Source organism: Vicia villosa, unplaced genomic scaffold, assembly GCF_029867415.1.
Source record: "Vicia villosa cultivar HV-30 ecotype Madison, WI unplaced genomic scaffold, Vvil1.0 ctg.000566F_1_1_3, whole genome shotgun sequence".
In the NCBI taxonomy this organism is placed as follows: domain Eukaryota; kingdom Viridiplantae; phylum Streptophyta; class Magnoliopsida; order Fabales; family Fabaceae; genus Vicia; species Vicia villosa.
In genome coordinates, this window is record NW_026705259.1 from 252,141 (window position 1) to 266,041 (window position 13,901).

At 32.7% G+C, this 13,901-nt stretch overlaps 1 protein-coding gene across 1 annotated transcript; it reads left to right on the forward strand.

Moving 5' to 3' along the window:
• The first annotated feature begins 9,999 nt into the window (after nt 1-9,999).
• On the forward strand, nt 10,000-13,407 carry LOC131629428 (polycomb group protein FERTILIZATION-INDEPENDENT SEED 2-like). Its single transcript, XM_058900213.1, has 4 exons — nt 10,000-10,311; nt 10,637-12,123; nt 12,272-12,370; nt 13,175-13,407. Exons 1-3 carry the CDS (start codon nt 10,227-10,229, stop codon nt 12,362-12,364), a joined length of 1,665 nt encoding a protein of 554 aa, XP_058756196.1. The 5' UTR covers nt 10,000-10,226; the 3' UTR covers nt 12,365-12,370; nt 13,175-13,407.
• Nucleotides 13,408-13,901: the final 494 nt, after the last annotated feature.

The window sequence follows — 13,901 nt, forward strand, 5'->3', positions numbered from 1 at the left end:
GGTGGTAGTTGTTTGACGATGACAACTTATCTAAAGGGGGTGAATAGATTCCCAAGTTAAAAATTGTTTTAGAAACGTGCAAAAATTATGGCAAGCAAAAGTGAGATCGTAGATCAAACAAAGTTGTCTAATCCAAACTGATTATTAAAAACTCGGATATGCGTAAGAAACCAAATAGAATGCGAAGACAATGATAAAAACACAATACAATATTTTGTCAATAAATTGTTTTATTATGATCACGATGATAACCTATTTCCAATTAAATCAATTAATACATAAAACACAAATATCCAAATTATCAAACACTTGGTGTGCATTTTGATATTTGAAATTTTCCTTTTGACTATGTTAATATGAAAACTTAATTACAATTCTAAGAATTGTAATCTAATCACCAAAGCAATTTCAAGTTTGACACAAAGGATTTTTCTATATGTATCATTGCACAGTCAATGAATTTAACAATTTGCGATTAAACGTAAAATGGAGAAATAGAGAGATAGAGAGAGAGAGAACACGCGAATTTGTTTAGGCAGTTCACCAATCACCACTACTACGGAAAACCTAATTAACAACGATTGGGAAATATATATAACAACGCGGGCCCAGGCGTTGTTATGTAGAGTATCGTTGAATATGCCGCACTTGCAATCATGGTCCAATGATTGTCGAAGTAAATAGGAAAGTGAGCGCTCTTTAAAAATGATTATTCCTAATAACCGTTGTGATATTATATATGAATAAATGTCAATCGTATCATACCAGAACCAACACTACACCATTTTCAAATTGTTATCAAAACTTGTATTATAAGTAATAAATTTGAACAGCTCGAGGTATGCAATATTTCCAACTTACAAAGAGAATAGAAGGCATATAGAATTAAAGAAACAATAATGAGCATCTTTGGTTTTTAAACTTCCAAGAGAAGAAGATGAAGAATCATAAGGAACAATATAAAAACGGAAGAACCAAAACACAAAAACAACTTCATTCAAAGGAATCAACATGTGTTATCCTGCTTAAGCTACCAGCAATACTGAGAATCCAAATGTTGTTGTAGAGGATGTTGTGGTGCAAAACCAGCTTGGGCCTCAAGATGCTGTTGTGGATGGTGTTGTGGTGCAAAACCAGCATCAGATTCAAGATGTTACTGAAGAGGGTGTTGTGTTTAGACTAATGAGAGCTCTCAGGGTGAGGAGAAGAAGAAGAAAAAGACATTCCAAAATTTGTGCTTTTGCCTAGACTCGAGCATAGGCCATCTTGATGGCAAGCAATAATAACTTTCCACTAAACCACTTCACAGTTGATGTTTGTTGTTTCATTCAATTATATTATCAATATTATTATTATTATTATTATTATTAATAACTCATTTATTATTAATTAAGAATAAAATAAACAAAATCATTCATTTATTTTCTTCAATTATTAAAATTATAAAATTCATATAAACAACAAATCAAACATTGACACAACATAATTTTCTAAGGAAGAATGAAGAAAACTACGATTAATAATAAAAAATAAAAACATTCACATCTATTTTTTCCAAAATTAAGATTACAAAATTCATTCCAATTATGATGTCCATTCTAATTCCAGATACATGTTTTAGTCAATCCATGAAGAATAATTTGTTTATGCATCAGTTAACAAAGGCTTTTCATATTCCTTCTCTCATAAAACTTTCTCTGAGCCAACATTGCAATCCATCATAGCATCTTAATCCATCTTAGTTTGATTATAAAGTCCACAGTCTGATATAACTTTCTTTTGGTTGGGGAAGGTTTCTAAGATCCAAATAAGTAACAAATGGACATGGAAAATAGATCTAGAAAATAAAAAAATAAAGGAAAACCCATATATGTGAAACAATAAAATGAAGGGAGCTAGATCTGAATCATCTGTGGTGGCGGTGGCGGTGGCGACAAGTTTACGGAGATTGAAAGGGGATTTTCCATAGTTGAAATCTTGCTAAGTTTGTTCATTTAACTCCATCACAAGAAGCTTGTCATCGTCGCTGTTACTCGTCATTTCTCCGACTCTTATCTAATGCGACAATGAAAATGAACGGAATGGAAGAGAGATGTGGCATAGTGTTCTTTATGATTTTAATCTAAGTTATTGTCTCTGTTTTTTTTTCATTTTCTTTTAAGAAGGAAGAACTAATGTTTAAAGGAGAATAATAATAGTAGTAATAATAATAGTAATAATAATAATATTGATAATATAACTGAATGAAACAACAAACATTAATTGTGAAGTGGTTAGTGGAAAGTTATTATTGCTTGCAGCCAAAATGGCATGGATTTGAGTCTAGGCCAAAGCATAAATTTTGGAATGTTTTTTCAAAATTTAATGAACTTCAAGATTTCTGAATGTTTTTTCAGAATTTAATGAACTTCAAGATGAATGTGTGCCAACTCACGTGCCATGTGTATGACCAAGTGCCACGTCAGATGCCACCCAAGCAAAATTTGACGCCGTATCAAAAAATGGACGGAAAGGACTAACGCGGACCTTTTTGAACAATTAAAGGACCACTTTGGAACTTTTTAAAGATAAAGGACTCGAATGAACCCCGATGTTAACTTAAGGGACCAAAAAGGGTATTTAGCCTTAATTTTTTCGATTATGATGATGATGAGGCCGACTATGATTGGTATAATTTTATCTCAGAGAGAGGATTTAGATATGATTATGGTTTTTGATTATGTAATAAAAGTTTATGTAATGAAGTTTTAATCTTTCTATTTAACTATTTTAAGGTTATTAACTTAAACTATCATCTTAAACTATAAATTAGAGTAACTAACAAATAGATAATTGTAATTGAAAATTCAACAGCTTCAATGAAATTACTCGTAAGAAACCGTCTTTTAGTTGCATTCCTGTCAAGTTTACTGCATCTTCAACTATTACATTTCATAACAAAGTAAATAATAAACATAAAGCAGATAATAATCAATGTAAAATTTTCAAATTTCAAACATTACTTCAACTATTACATTTCATAACAAAGTAAATATTAAACATGAAAGAGATAAGAAAACACAACAACTTTAAATTTCCATAAAATCTCTCTGACTTCAGTTTGTTCTTCAAGTTCTTGTTCTTCTTTTTTGAATCTTCATACATAACCTTCAAATAGCCCATAACTTCCAACTCTGACTTCATATTACTCTCATCTTCATTTCCTAAGTTTCCTCTCATGTCTTCATCCCATATGAACAAGTTACATGTTTCATCCCTCCTCCAAAATGGACATCTCTAAAAAAGCCTTCATTTATTATGTCCCTTCTTGCATTGGTACCAAACTATACAACTATCAGAACCACCGAAATTTCCAGATCTAGATTTTACCGTGGAAAAAGACATGGTAAAACTTTTGGATGAGTTTGTCTTCAAATGTAACATTTTGAAATGAAACTGAACAATAACAATGAGTATGGATGTTCTTGTCTTCTTTCCGACGATGTCGACGACGTTAGTGTTAAGGTTTATTTCTTTTTTTAGTGGAAAAATGGATACTTAGTGTTTAACGTATATAAAGAAGCTCTAGTGTGTAACAACAACTTTATAAAGGAGCCGTAGTGATATACCTATTATTTTTTAATTAAATATAAATAAAATTGAATAGGCGCGCATTAACGTAAAATGGATTAACTATTTGAGGAACCTGAGGATTGAACCCAGGAAAGTTGGGTTATATCACCATGGTTAGGTAATTAACCGTAATTATAATCTTAAAATTTTTAATAAGAAAATAAAAAACAATTGTTAACGCATGGGTTTAGAAGTGTCACCACAGTTTTGGAGCGAACCTTGCAAGAAACCATCGTTCTTCAAAGCTTTTACTCAGTCGAATCCAAATTTCAAATTATTGTCACCCGATATTTCCAATCGTCTCACGCCACTCCTTTATAAGAACCTCATGTTCTTCAAAGATTTCACTCGATCAAATATTAATTGCAAAAATCTTGTCAAAACCCCCAAATTAACACCATGATCTTGAGGGATAAACCCTCATAGTTTTTTCAGTGAAACCCCTAAATATTCTCATCCCAATTTATCTAGTACACAAACCTAAATTAGACGTTATCAAATCGAATCTAGATGGAACCCAAACAAAAAAAATGATCATGTGTAGTTTGTTTGTTTGTATGCATGGATTTTGGAGTTGAAGTTGAAGAGAAATCTTTGTATGTGTTAATAGCTCCACTAATTTGAAAAGATGCGTGTATGAGGTATTTATATGTGTGCAGGTTGAAGGCAAACGGAAACAAGAGGTTTAGAAAAAGTTATGCAAAATTTCAAGTTTTTAACAGCATGTGTCGACACATACAAGTTATGTATCGACTCATGTTGATGCATGTGTGGACCTATATCAGGTCATGTGTTGACACATGAGAAACAGAAGCTACTGGCTTTAAAAATGGGTTGCATATGCTAACACGTAAGTCGTATGCGTCAACTCATAGAGGCATAATTCCTTCTATGTGTCAACTTGAAGGCACCCATGTGTCGACACATTCAAACAGAGGCTAGAACCTTTAATAATGTAGTACATGTGTCGGCTCATAGCTCGTTTGTGTCGATACATAGACTGGTAGATTAGAAAAATTCTTAATTTTGATGCATGAAAACCTGTTTTTAATGTTTAAATCCTTTTCTAAACTTTTCTAAATACATTCTAAGTTACCAAATGCAAAGGTGCACATAAAAACTCGGAGATACCGTCCAATATACAGAAATGCTAAAGTTATCATAGTTTTTATATCATGCAAAACATCTAACGGGAAAGTGCACTCACATACTCCCCCTTTTTGATGATAGAAAAACTTGCAACGATGCATTTCGTGTCTTCGTGAAGGCTCCCCCTGAATGTGTGGATCTAACTTTGTCTTGCATATGCTTCCCCCTCTCTGACATCATCAAAAGAGACAAACAAGACATTAGAAGTATCAATTGACACACAAATATGAATATATTGAAGGTGGAGAAAAACACAAGAAAGGTGAGTTTGAATTGGGTTTTCAAAACTTTTCCCTTTAGAAACATTATTCGTATAAGATAAATAATAACAATTGCAATTAAAGCATATACATAACACTATTAAAACATATCCATCTCATGTGATTCATAATTTTATTAAATAATTCACAACCACACTACAAAATAATTAATTAAATAACCAGGCGTTACAGCTTGAGCATCATTAGTAGCTTGGCATTTGCTATTATAGCGTTCACAACCTTTCTTCTGAAATCTTGATCTTCTTTTATAGTCTTCAGAGAAAGAGATATTGTGAGGATAAAAGAGTCATTTCTAAAAGCCAACAATTACTTTCCAACATATAGTTTCAAGTGAAGATGTTGGATAATACAACACGTTACTTCCTTAGCCTGTAGCTTGCAACTTTATCATGATAGAGTGGAAGAAAACTTATGAATAGTATGAACGTTTTGGGAATAATGGATTTATTCAAGCATACCATTATACTGGAATCTTTTTGAGAAAGTTTCTTGATCTTATCTTCAAATAATGTACTTATGATCTGAAGTAATAAGCTTGGAAGAGATCAACTTCTTATCTTTGTTCTACTGATGATTTATCTGATGAGTAGTTTAGAGACTACTTTGTTATGATGGCATGAAAACATCAGAGACATTTAGGATCAGAACTTTGTCTTTCAGAAATAATAGCAACAACTTTTCTGAAGTGCAACGCAGGACTTCCTAGATCAAATTTGTATCTGAACTAAGATAAGTGATTTTAGAAGTGAGAAAGAATTCATATATCTTTACATGCAATAGTGTCAGAGTCTTTCAGATATATAAAGCAACAACTTTTCTGAAGACAAGTCTTGATATTTGAACTTTGAGTCATGACAGCTAATTCATATTTCTGATTTTGAACTTTATCAGCTGATCTTGATTATGTCATCAGAGTTGAAAGCAACAACTATTTTGACGATTATATCTTGACATCTGATCTTTTGAAGCAAAATCTTGTAACTGATGTAGACTTATTTTCTGATCTTGAGATACTTGAAACTTCTGCAGCAACATCTTATTGAGAAGTACACAAGAGATCTTATTTCTGATTAGCATTAAGCATTTTTCAAAACTACTGATGTTTCTTCAGGAGTGGAAGAGAATAGCCTTTCTGTCGACAACATATCTAATGATTCTTTAGACAACAGTTCTGAATCACAAAGAGCTTCTAATCTACACTCTCAAGAAAACATTAGAAACAAAATTATTTGCATATAAAATATATGTGTTGTTATCACCAAAACTTAGCGATAAAGTGCAGAATGAAATCTTGTTCTAACATAAATCACACAGAGGCGTTTGCAAAGCAAAAATTAGCACTCACATACGTGAAATGACACAAGATTGAAATACTTAATCATAAAAAGAGAAAAGTCAAACAAGCAATGTAACATTATTGCAACAGAATATCCTAATACATAAAGAATAAGTCATAGAATAGTGAAACATAGCATGAAACATAATTTTACTTCAAGGAAGTGATACAAATGCCCATGAACATGAAAACAAAGTAAGAGAGAAACACAAGATGCACGCGACTTAAAAACAACAAATGCATGATACAAATGATTCATAAGGAACTTAATCCAACACTATAACAACTCAATATATCGATGTCCTCTATGACCTCTATGTCTCCTAGGTTGTGACCCAACACTCCGATGCATATAAATAAAATAGAACCAAAACAAATTAAGCCAATGCGGTTTGGATTAATTCATTTTTTTATTAAAAATTTATTGAGTCATACATATACATATAGATGACAACATAACTTTGTATTTAGTTATTCACACATTATCATATAACAACAAAATTCATCATATATGAATACCAACTTTCCATTTAATATACAAAAACTAGATTAGAGAAAAGTGAAATAAATAACATAAAATAGTAGCACAAAACAATATCAAAAATATTATAATGAAACTGAAAAAATAGAAGAGATGAAAGATTAAAGAAGATGAAAAAGAAAGTAGAGAAAAAAAGGAGAGATTAGAGAAGAAGAGGTTAGTTCAAAACGTAATTTGAAGAAAGAACAGTAAAATAAAAACGAGAAAATGAAAAAGAAAATAACATAAGAGACGAGATATTAGAGAAGAAGAGACGAGATGTACATGGCAAAGAAGATGAGAAGAGTGTGCAATACTGTTAGGAGAGATTTGAGAAGACTTAAACTGAAACCTTAAGTGTAAAGAATAAAAAACTGTTTGTAATCGTAAGACTAATACATAATAGGTTTGAGTTTGAGTTGGATGTGCGTTGAGGGAAGTTTGGGTAGTAACATAATACGGTTTGATTCGATTTGTAAAATACAAACTGCAAACTAAACTGAACCGCACAATTTTGTTAAAAAATGGCCAAACATATCCGAATCAAATGTGATATTTTGGAGTTTTCAATTTAGTTTGATTCAGTTAACAGTTTTCTATTGGTTGCCACAATGGGCCTATACATTCAACTCGAGCTTGGATGCCACAATAGAAATTCCATATTAAAGCGCAGATTCCAAGTCCAATTGCCTTCATACCAACCCCTAAAGAGTCGATTTTGAGTTTAGAACCATAAACAAATTCCAATAAAGAGGGAATCGGACCTGAAAAGATTGAAGACCAAATCGCCTATGCCTCCAAAAATTGATCTCGTTAACTGCTCCTAGTTTGCAAGAGACACAATTGCTAAACTTGCTTTCAATCTCACTACTATTGAACAAAGCAATCATATAGAAGCAAATTTGTTACTGATTGACCAATACAGATATAACAACAGACTTTTGACATCACCATATATGAACGAGAGAATTGAGCATCAGATAGAATAATGGTCGTTAAGAATTTTCTATGTCTACTTGCTCAACAATGCTTGATGTCCAAACCTCCATTAAACTTAGAGTTACAAATTAAAGCACACAAAACCCAATTAATTCCCCTTTCAATGATTCTAAAAGATCATAGATCATTTTAACCTATGAAATACCACCATTTAGGTGTTTTCATTTTGTTACAACTCAATTTAAAATTTTGAATCAAACAAAATAAAAGACAATTCAACATAAAAGACACATATTTGAAACATTTGGTCGAGGAGTAGCATGGTCTAAAGTAGAGTTGTCAAAATGGGCTAGTCCATATGGGCCGGCCCGCCGGGCCCGAAAAAATCATAGGGCTTGGGCCTTAAAATTAGATCCCATATTTTTCAGAGCCTTTTTAGCCCAGCCCTGAAAAGCCCGCTACCCATTAGGGCTAGCCCATATGGGCCGTGGGTAGCCCATCAGGCCCGCATAATTATAAAATTTAAAAAATATTAATATTTATATTATCTTACTCCAAAATAGCATATTGATTTTTCTCACTTCACTAATTTTATCTCTATTTTATTCAATCTTTCTCTTTTAAATATCATACATTAATATAATCAACATTTTTTCATTGTATTATATTAGTTTTTCTTTTATAATAAATATTCAAGTATTATTTAATACAATTTAGACATATATTGTATTTAGAAACACATTATAGTATTTATAAGAGATAATATAGTACTTAAAAATGTATTATGTTTAAACATTAATTTTATTTATAATAAATATTATGGAGTTTTTATTTTAACTTTTTTAAATAAAAAAATCCATTTAGGGACGGGTAGCCCGAAGCCCATCTAGGGCCGGACTCGGGTAGTAAATCTCGAGCCCATATTATACAGGGCCGTTTTGGCCCAGCTCTGAACAGCCCAGGACACGCTAGGACCGGCCCGTTTAGGGCCGAGTAGTCCATATTGACAGCTCTAGTATAAAGTAAGAGAATCATTTTTACATTAAATTAATTGAGTTAACTTCGAGGGTTGAAATTTCTCAATTAAATACAAAAAATAAGGAAGATTAGTGTCTATTTAAAAATCAAATGAGATGTTGAAATATATAATTTACTATAATAAAAAGAAAATACTAATTATAAAAAAAATGAAAATACATCACTCCCCATGTGTGAACGATATAAAGACAAAAGAGCATCACAAGTTTGTTTCATGAATCACCACACAACCTTTAGCTGTCAAATTCTAAACCTCATAATTTCCCTCTTCCACCAAGATCTCTCTCAATCACAAATAATTATTAATTTTCCAATAAAAGAAAATCCAAAACTCATTAAAAAATTAAAAGAAAAGTCTAGTCCATTTCTAATTTCTCTTTCCACATCCATTACCCCCGACATTAATTAGATTCCAAATCCAAAATTTGAATCTTGAATCACAAATATTATCTTTATAAATTATCATTTTATAACATTGTTTTAATCCATAATTAAATTAATTGAATTTAAAATTTAATAAAATGAATTTTAAAACGGTATATATAATTTAACATAATATATTAATTTTATAAAAAAATAAATATATATATTTTTTAATTTTGTTCTAATAACAACTCTAAACTTTACTAAAAGGTCGTGAATTCAACTTCGATTGTGTGTCGCTATAAGAATATTTTTGGTGATAATCCGCATAAATATTTCTATAATTGTTTTATAAATATCGAGGCTTTCGAAATCTAATTTAATTAGATTTTTTATATCAGCTAAAATCCTAAATTTTAATAATTTTAATAATAAATAAGTAGTAAAAATTCTAATGATGAATAAGTAGGACACACAAATTCAAATCGGTTATTTCGAAAGATATCTATGCACATCTATTAGTAAATCGATTAAAACCTTAAATTTTAATGATGAATAAGTAGGACACACGAGTACAAACTGATTCCTGCATAAGATATCTTTGCACAGTTATCAGCGAACCGAACCGATCAAAACCCTAAATTTTAATGATGAATAAGTAAGACACGCGAGTACAAACAGATTCTTCAAGAAGATATCTCTACACATCTATCAGCGAAATGATTAATCACTTTTTTTTTTTGTTTAAATAAGCACAATGTTGTTGTTTTAGGGTGGACAAAATAGTGAAGCGAGGTTGGAGTGACCCAATTCTAACCGAATAGTACCTCTTTCTTTCTCAATCTTTCATTTCTTGCACCTATTTTGTGCAAGTTTGTATCTTTGTCTTGTTCACTCTAAAAAGTAAGAGAGAGAGAGAGAGAGATTCTTCTCACCACACCGCACCATTTTTTTGTGTTTGTGGTTTGAATTCAAAGAAACTTGAATCATGCCTTCAGGTGCAAAGAAGAGGAAAGCCGCCAAGAAAAAGAAGGAAATACAATCCTCTACTTCCACCACCAACAACCCTCACGGTACCGCTTTTTCTCGCATGCATAGCTTTCTCCTTTCCAGTTTTCGTCTATTTCGCGCTAGATTCAAAGCTAGATTCTCTATTTTGGTAGTGAAGTAGGTGCTAACTGTTTTTCAGTTTTTTTTTTTTTTTTTTAATTTGATTGAAATTTTTAGGTTTATGAAGTTTTTTGCATGTTTATGTTATTGATATTTATGCATATGTATGATTTGATTCTTGATTAATTGATTTATTGTGTTTGTGTTTGGGGTAGTTAGGTTTTGTTAATTTGGTTTATTGATTGATAATTTGTTGTAATTGATTGATTTTGATGATGATGTGTTTAGGGGAGAATGAATTGAAGTCGATAGACGAGAAAGGAAGTGATGGTGGAGAGGTTGATTCGCCTCGGGACCTTGATGATGATCATAATCAGTTCAATGAAGGTAGTGAGGAGGTGGAGGAGGTTGAACCAGTGGCTGCTGCTGTCAAGTCCACAGAAGAAGTTCGGAAGGTCGACGAAGCTGAGGGAGGAAAGGAACGTGTTGATGTGATAGAATGGGATATGAAGTCTGATGAGAGTACTGAGAACAAAGATGTTAGTGTTGTGCGAATTGAGTCTGATGAGGGATTGAATAATGGGAGTGGGAATTCAGGTGGTTCTGATGATGTAATTGAAACCGGTGCTGCGAAGAACTTAAAGGATGAGTCATATGATAACTCAGTAAAAGAGACAGCTGCATTTGATGAGGAAGGTGTTAATTCGGTAAAGGAGAGTGTTAATTCAGCGGCGGAATCTTCTGCTGGTTCGGTTAATGTTGTGAACTCTGTCTCTGAGGTGCAAAGTGGAGATGTCTCTGAGGTGCAAAGTGGAGATAATGGAAATAATTTACTTGACCAATCATTGGACTCTCAAGGAGCGGAAACTGATCTTGCCTTGAAGAGAAATGAGGATAAAGTGCATGTCTTACCTGATGAGAATGTTGAAGCGTCAAGTTTGGAAGAACCTGAGACAAGGGAATTCGGTAAAATATCATCATCACAGGCGTCTCAAGGAGCGGAAACTGATATTGTCGTGAAGATAAATGAGGACAAAGTACCCATCTTACCTGATGAGAATGTGAAAACATCAAGTTTGGAAGAACCTGAGACAAGGGAATTCGACGGTAAAGTATCATCATCACCGGTGTCTCAAGGAGCAGAAACTGATATTTCCGTGAAGGGAAATGAGGATAAAGTACCCGTCTTACCTGATGAGAATGTGAAAACATCAAGTTTGGAAGAACCTGAGACAAGGGAATTCGACGGTAAAGTATCATCATCACCGGCGTCTCAAGGAGCAGAAACTGATATTTCCGTGAAGGGAAATGAGGATAAAGTACCCGTCTTACCTGATGAGAATGTGAAAACATCAAGTTTGGAAGAACCTGAGACAAGGGAATTCGACGGTAAAGTATCATCATCACCGGCGTCTCAAGGAGCGGAAACTGATCTTGCACTGAAGAAAAATGAGGATAAAGTACCCGTCTTACCTGATGAGAATGTCAAAACATCAAGTTTGGAAGAATCCGTGACAAGGGAATTCGACGGTAAAGTATCATCATCACCGGCATCTCAAGGAGCAGAAACTGATCTTGCCGGGAAGAGAAATGAGGATAAAGTACCTGTTATACCTGATGAGAATGTTAAAACATCAAGTTTGGAAGAACCAGAGACAAGGGAATTTGACGGAAAAGTATCATCATCACCGGTGTCTCAAAGTCCAATCACTGAATCTACTAATGGTGTAGAGCATGTTAAAGATTCCAACACTGCCGAAAGCTCTGGAAATCAGGTTTTGTGTCCCTCTTAAATTTTTTTAACATTCTCCCTAACTTTCTAGTGTATGTGATTTTTGTTACACTTTCAGTTTCTGAACTTTTATGTTGCCAATTATTAAAGGTTTTACTTTGCTGAATTTTCTTTTCTCAATTGACATGCAGCCTCCGGCAGCATCAGCTCCACTTTTGGTGCAAAAAACGTCTTGGTTGAGTTGCTGTGGCTTGTTTGATGCGGTGTCAAGCTCCAACAGATAAGTTCAGGTTAGGCATTAGTTAAACTTCAAAGTTTATGCTTGTAGTTTGTATAATTTAAACTCTTCCCTAACACACGCACACATACTATTGCCTGTTTGTGATTGTTTTCGGTGCTTACACTGTTACATAGTAGCTAACTAATCTTCAAAGAGGTTTGATGGTGTTGTGTTCGCGAGTTTACTGCGCAGTTCATTATGATATTCTTTGGTAGCATCTCATATTTTGTTTTCATATATGAGGATATTCCTCTATTTTCTGTCATGGATATACTTTGATTCTTGGTTTTCTGATTTGAATTTTGATAATCTGATATTTCAGTTCTTGTATTCCTTTCAGTTAATGATATACAAATATAGCATTTTTGTTTTAAGCATTTTCTATTTCTTTTGTATTCTCTAATTTATTCCTTGGATCTTTTTGTTTAGTCTGTATTTTAGTTCATCTTTGGTAAAGTAAAATTGAGAACTGAGAAAAAAATGTTTTCAAGTGATTATGAAGCTCAGTTGCAGACACGATGCCAACACGTTAGACACCCATAGTAATTTAAGAAAATGAATTAATTGAATAAATTCCCATGTATTATTGTCGGATGCTGACATGTGTAATACGTGTCGCTGTTACAAATTTGTATGAGTATGTGTACATTATATTGCTTTGTCTGCATGCATATATCATCTATTTAGGAATCTTCCTGAATTCTTTCTATAATGCTGACTGACTCTTGAGGATAATTTGAGTAGTGCTAACATATATTTTGAAACTGCAAATTGAGTTTTTGTTGACAATTTTGTTAATTTGTTTATGTTTCAGAAATGCGTGCACGTGGATCTCAATTGATGTGTCAAACCTGTGAAGATTTTAGGATTTGGTTCATAAAATTTTGTGATATGTGTTGTTTATGACTTTCCAAACAAATAATGGGCAACCTGCCCAACTATATGAGATTTATATACAGTGAGGTTTGTTGTAGTAATTGTGTTAGCAGCAGTTTCAGCTCAAAATCTTTCTTTTCAAAACTTTTTAAACTACACTTTTGTTAAGCCTGCAAGTGGTGTTCAATTATTGCTTATACATTTAAACTGACAAAGTAAGTTATTTTAGTGAAAGTATTCAAAATATAATACTGCTAACTTTAGATGATACTAATATTTAATGATTAAACATCTGGGTAAATTTTAATTAGACTGTCGGCATCTATAGTTTGTGTGCAGTCATGATCATGGGTTAGGTGCAAATTACGTGATACAGTTAATAGTACAGTCATGCCTTTTCATCATTAATTTGATGTACTAGTAGCTTATAGTCAAACCTGACCCTTTAATTATTTTGCATAAAAAATAATTGAAGAGGAGAGAGATAGTAAGTTCTATTTTGGGGACATATTTGTAGTCACATAGTGGATGCTAGGCATGACAACCCCGAATTTAAACAGATAGATAATTGAACTTAGATATCTCCGTCTCTCTTTAACTCTTGGATGAGAATCCAATTTTTTTAATTGAATACTCCGTTTTCCTTAATCCATAATATATATTGA

What these genes read in the sequence shown, in the direction of transcription:
- LOC131629428 (XM_058900213.1), top strand. Translation starts at nt 10,227, where the DNA reads ATGCCTTCAGGTGCAAAGAAGAGGAAAGCCGCCAAGAAAAAGAAGGAA. An exon ending in CACCACCAACAACCCTCACG is followed by an intron (nt 10,312 to 10,636) that starts GTACCGCTTTTT and finishes TGATGTGTTTAG; the next exon opens with GGGAGAATGAATTGAAGTCG. An exon ending in CCGAAAGCTCTGGAAATCAG is followed by an intron (nt 12,124 to 12,271) that starts GTTTTGTGTCCC and finishes ATTGACATGCAG; the next exon opens with CCTCCGGCAGCATCAGCTCC.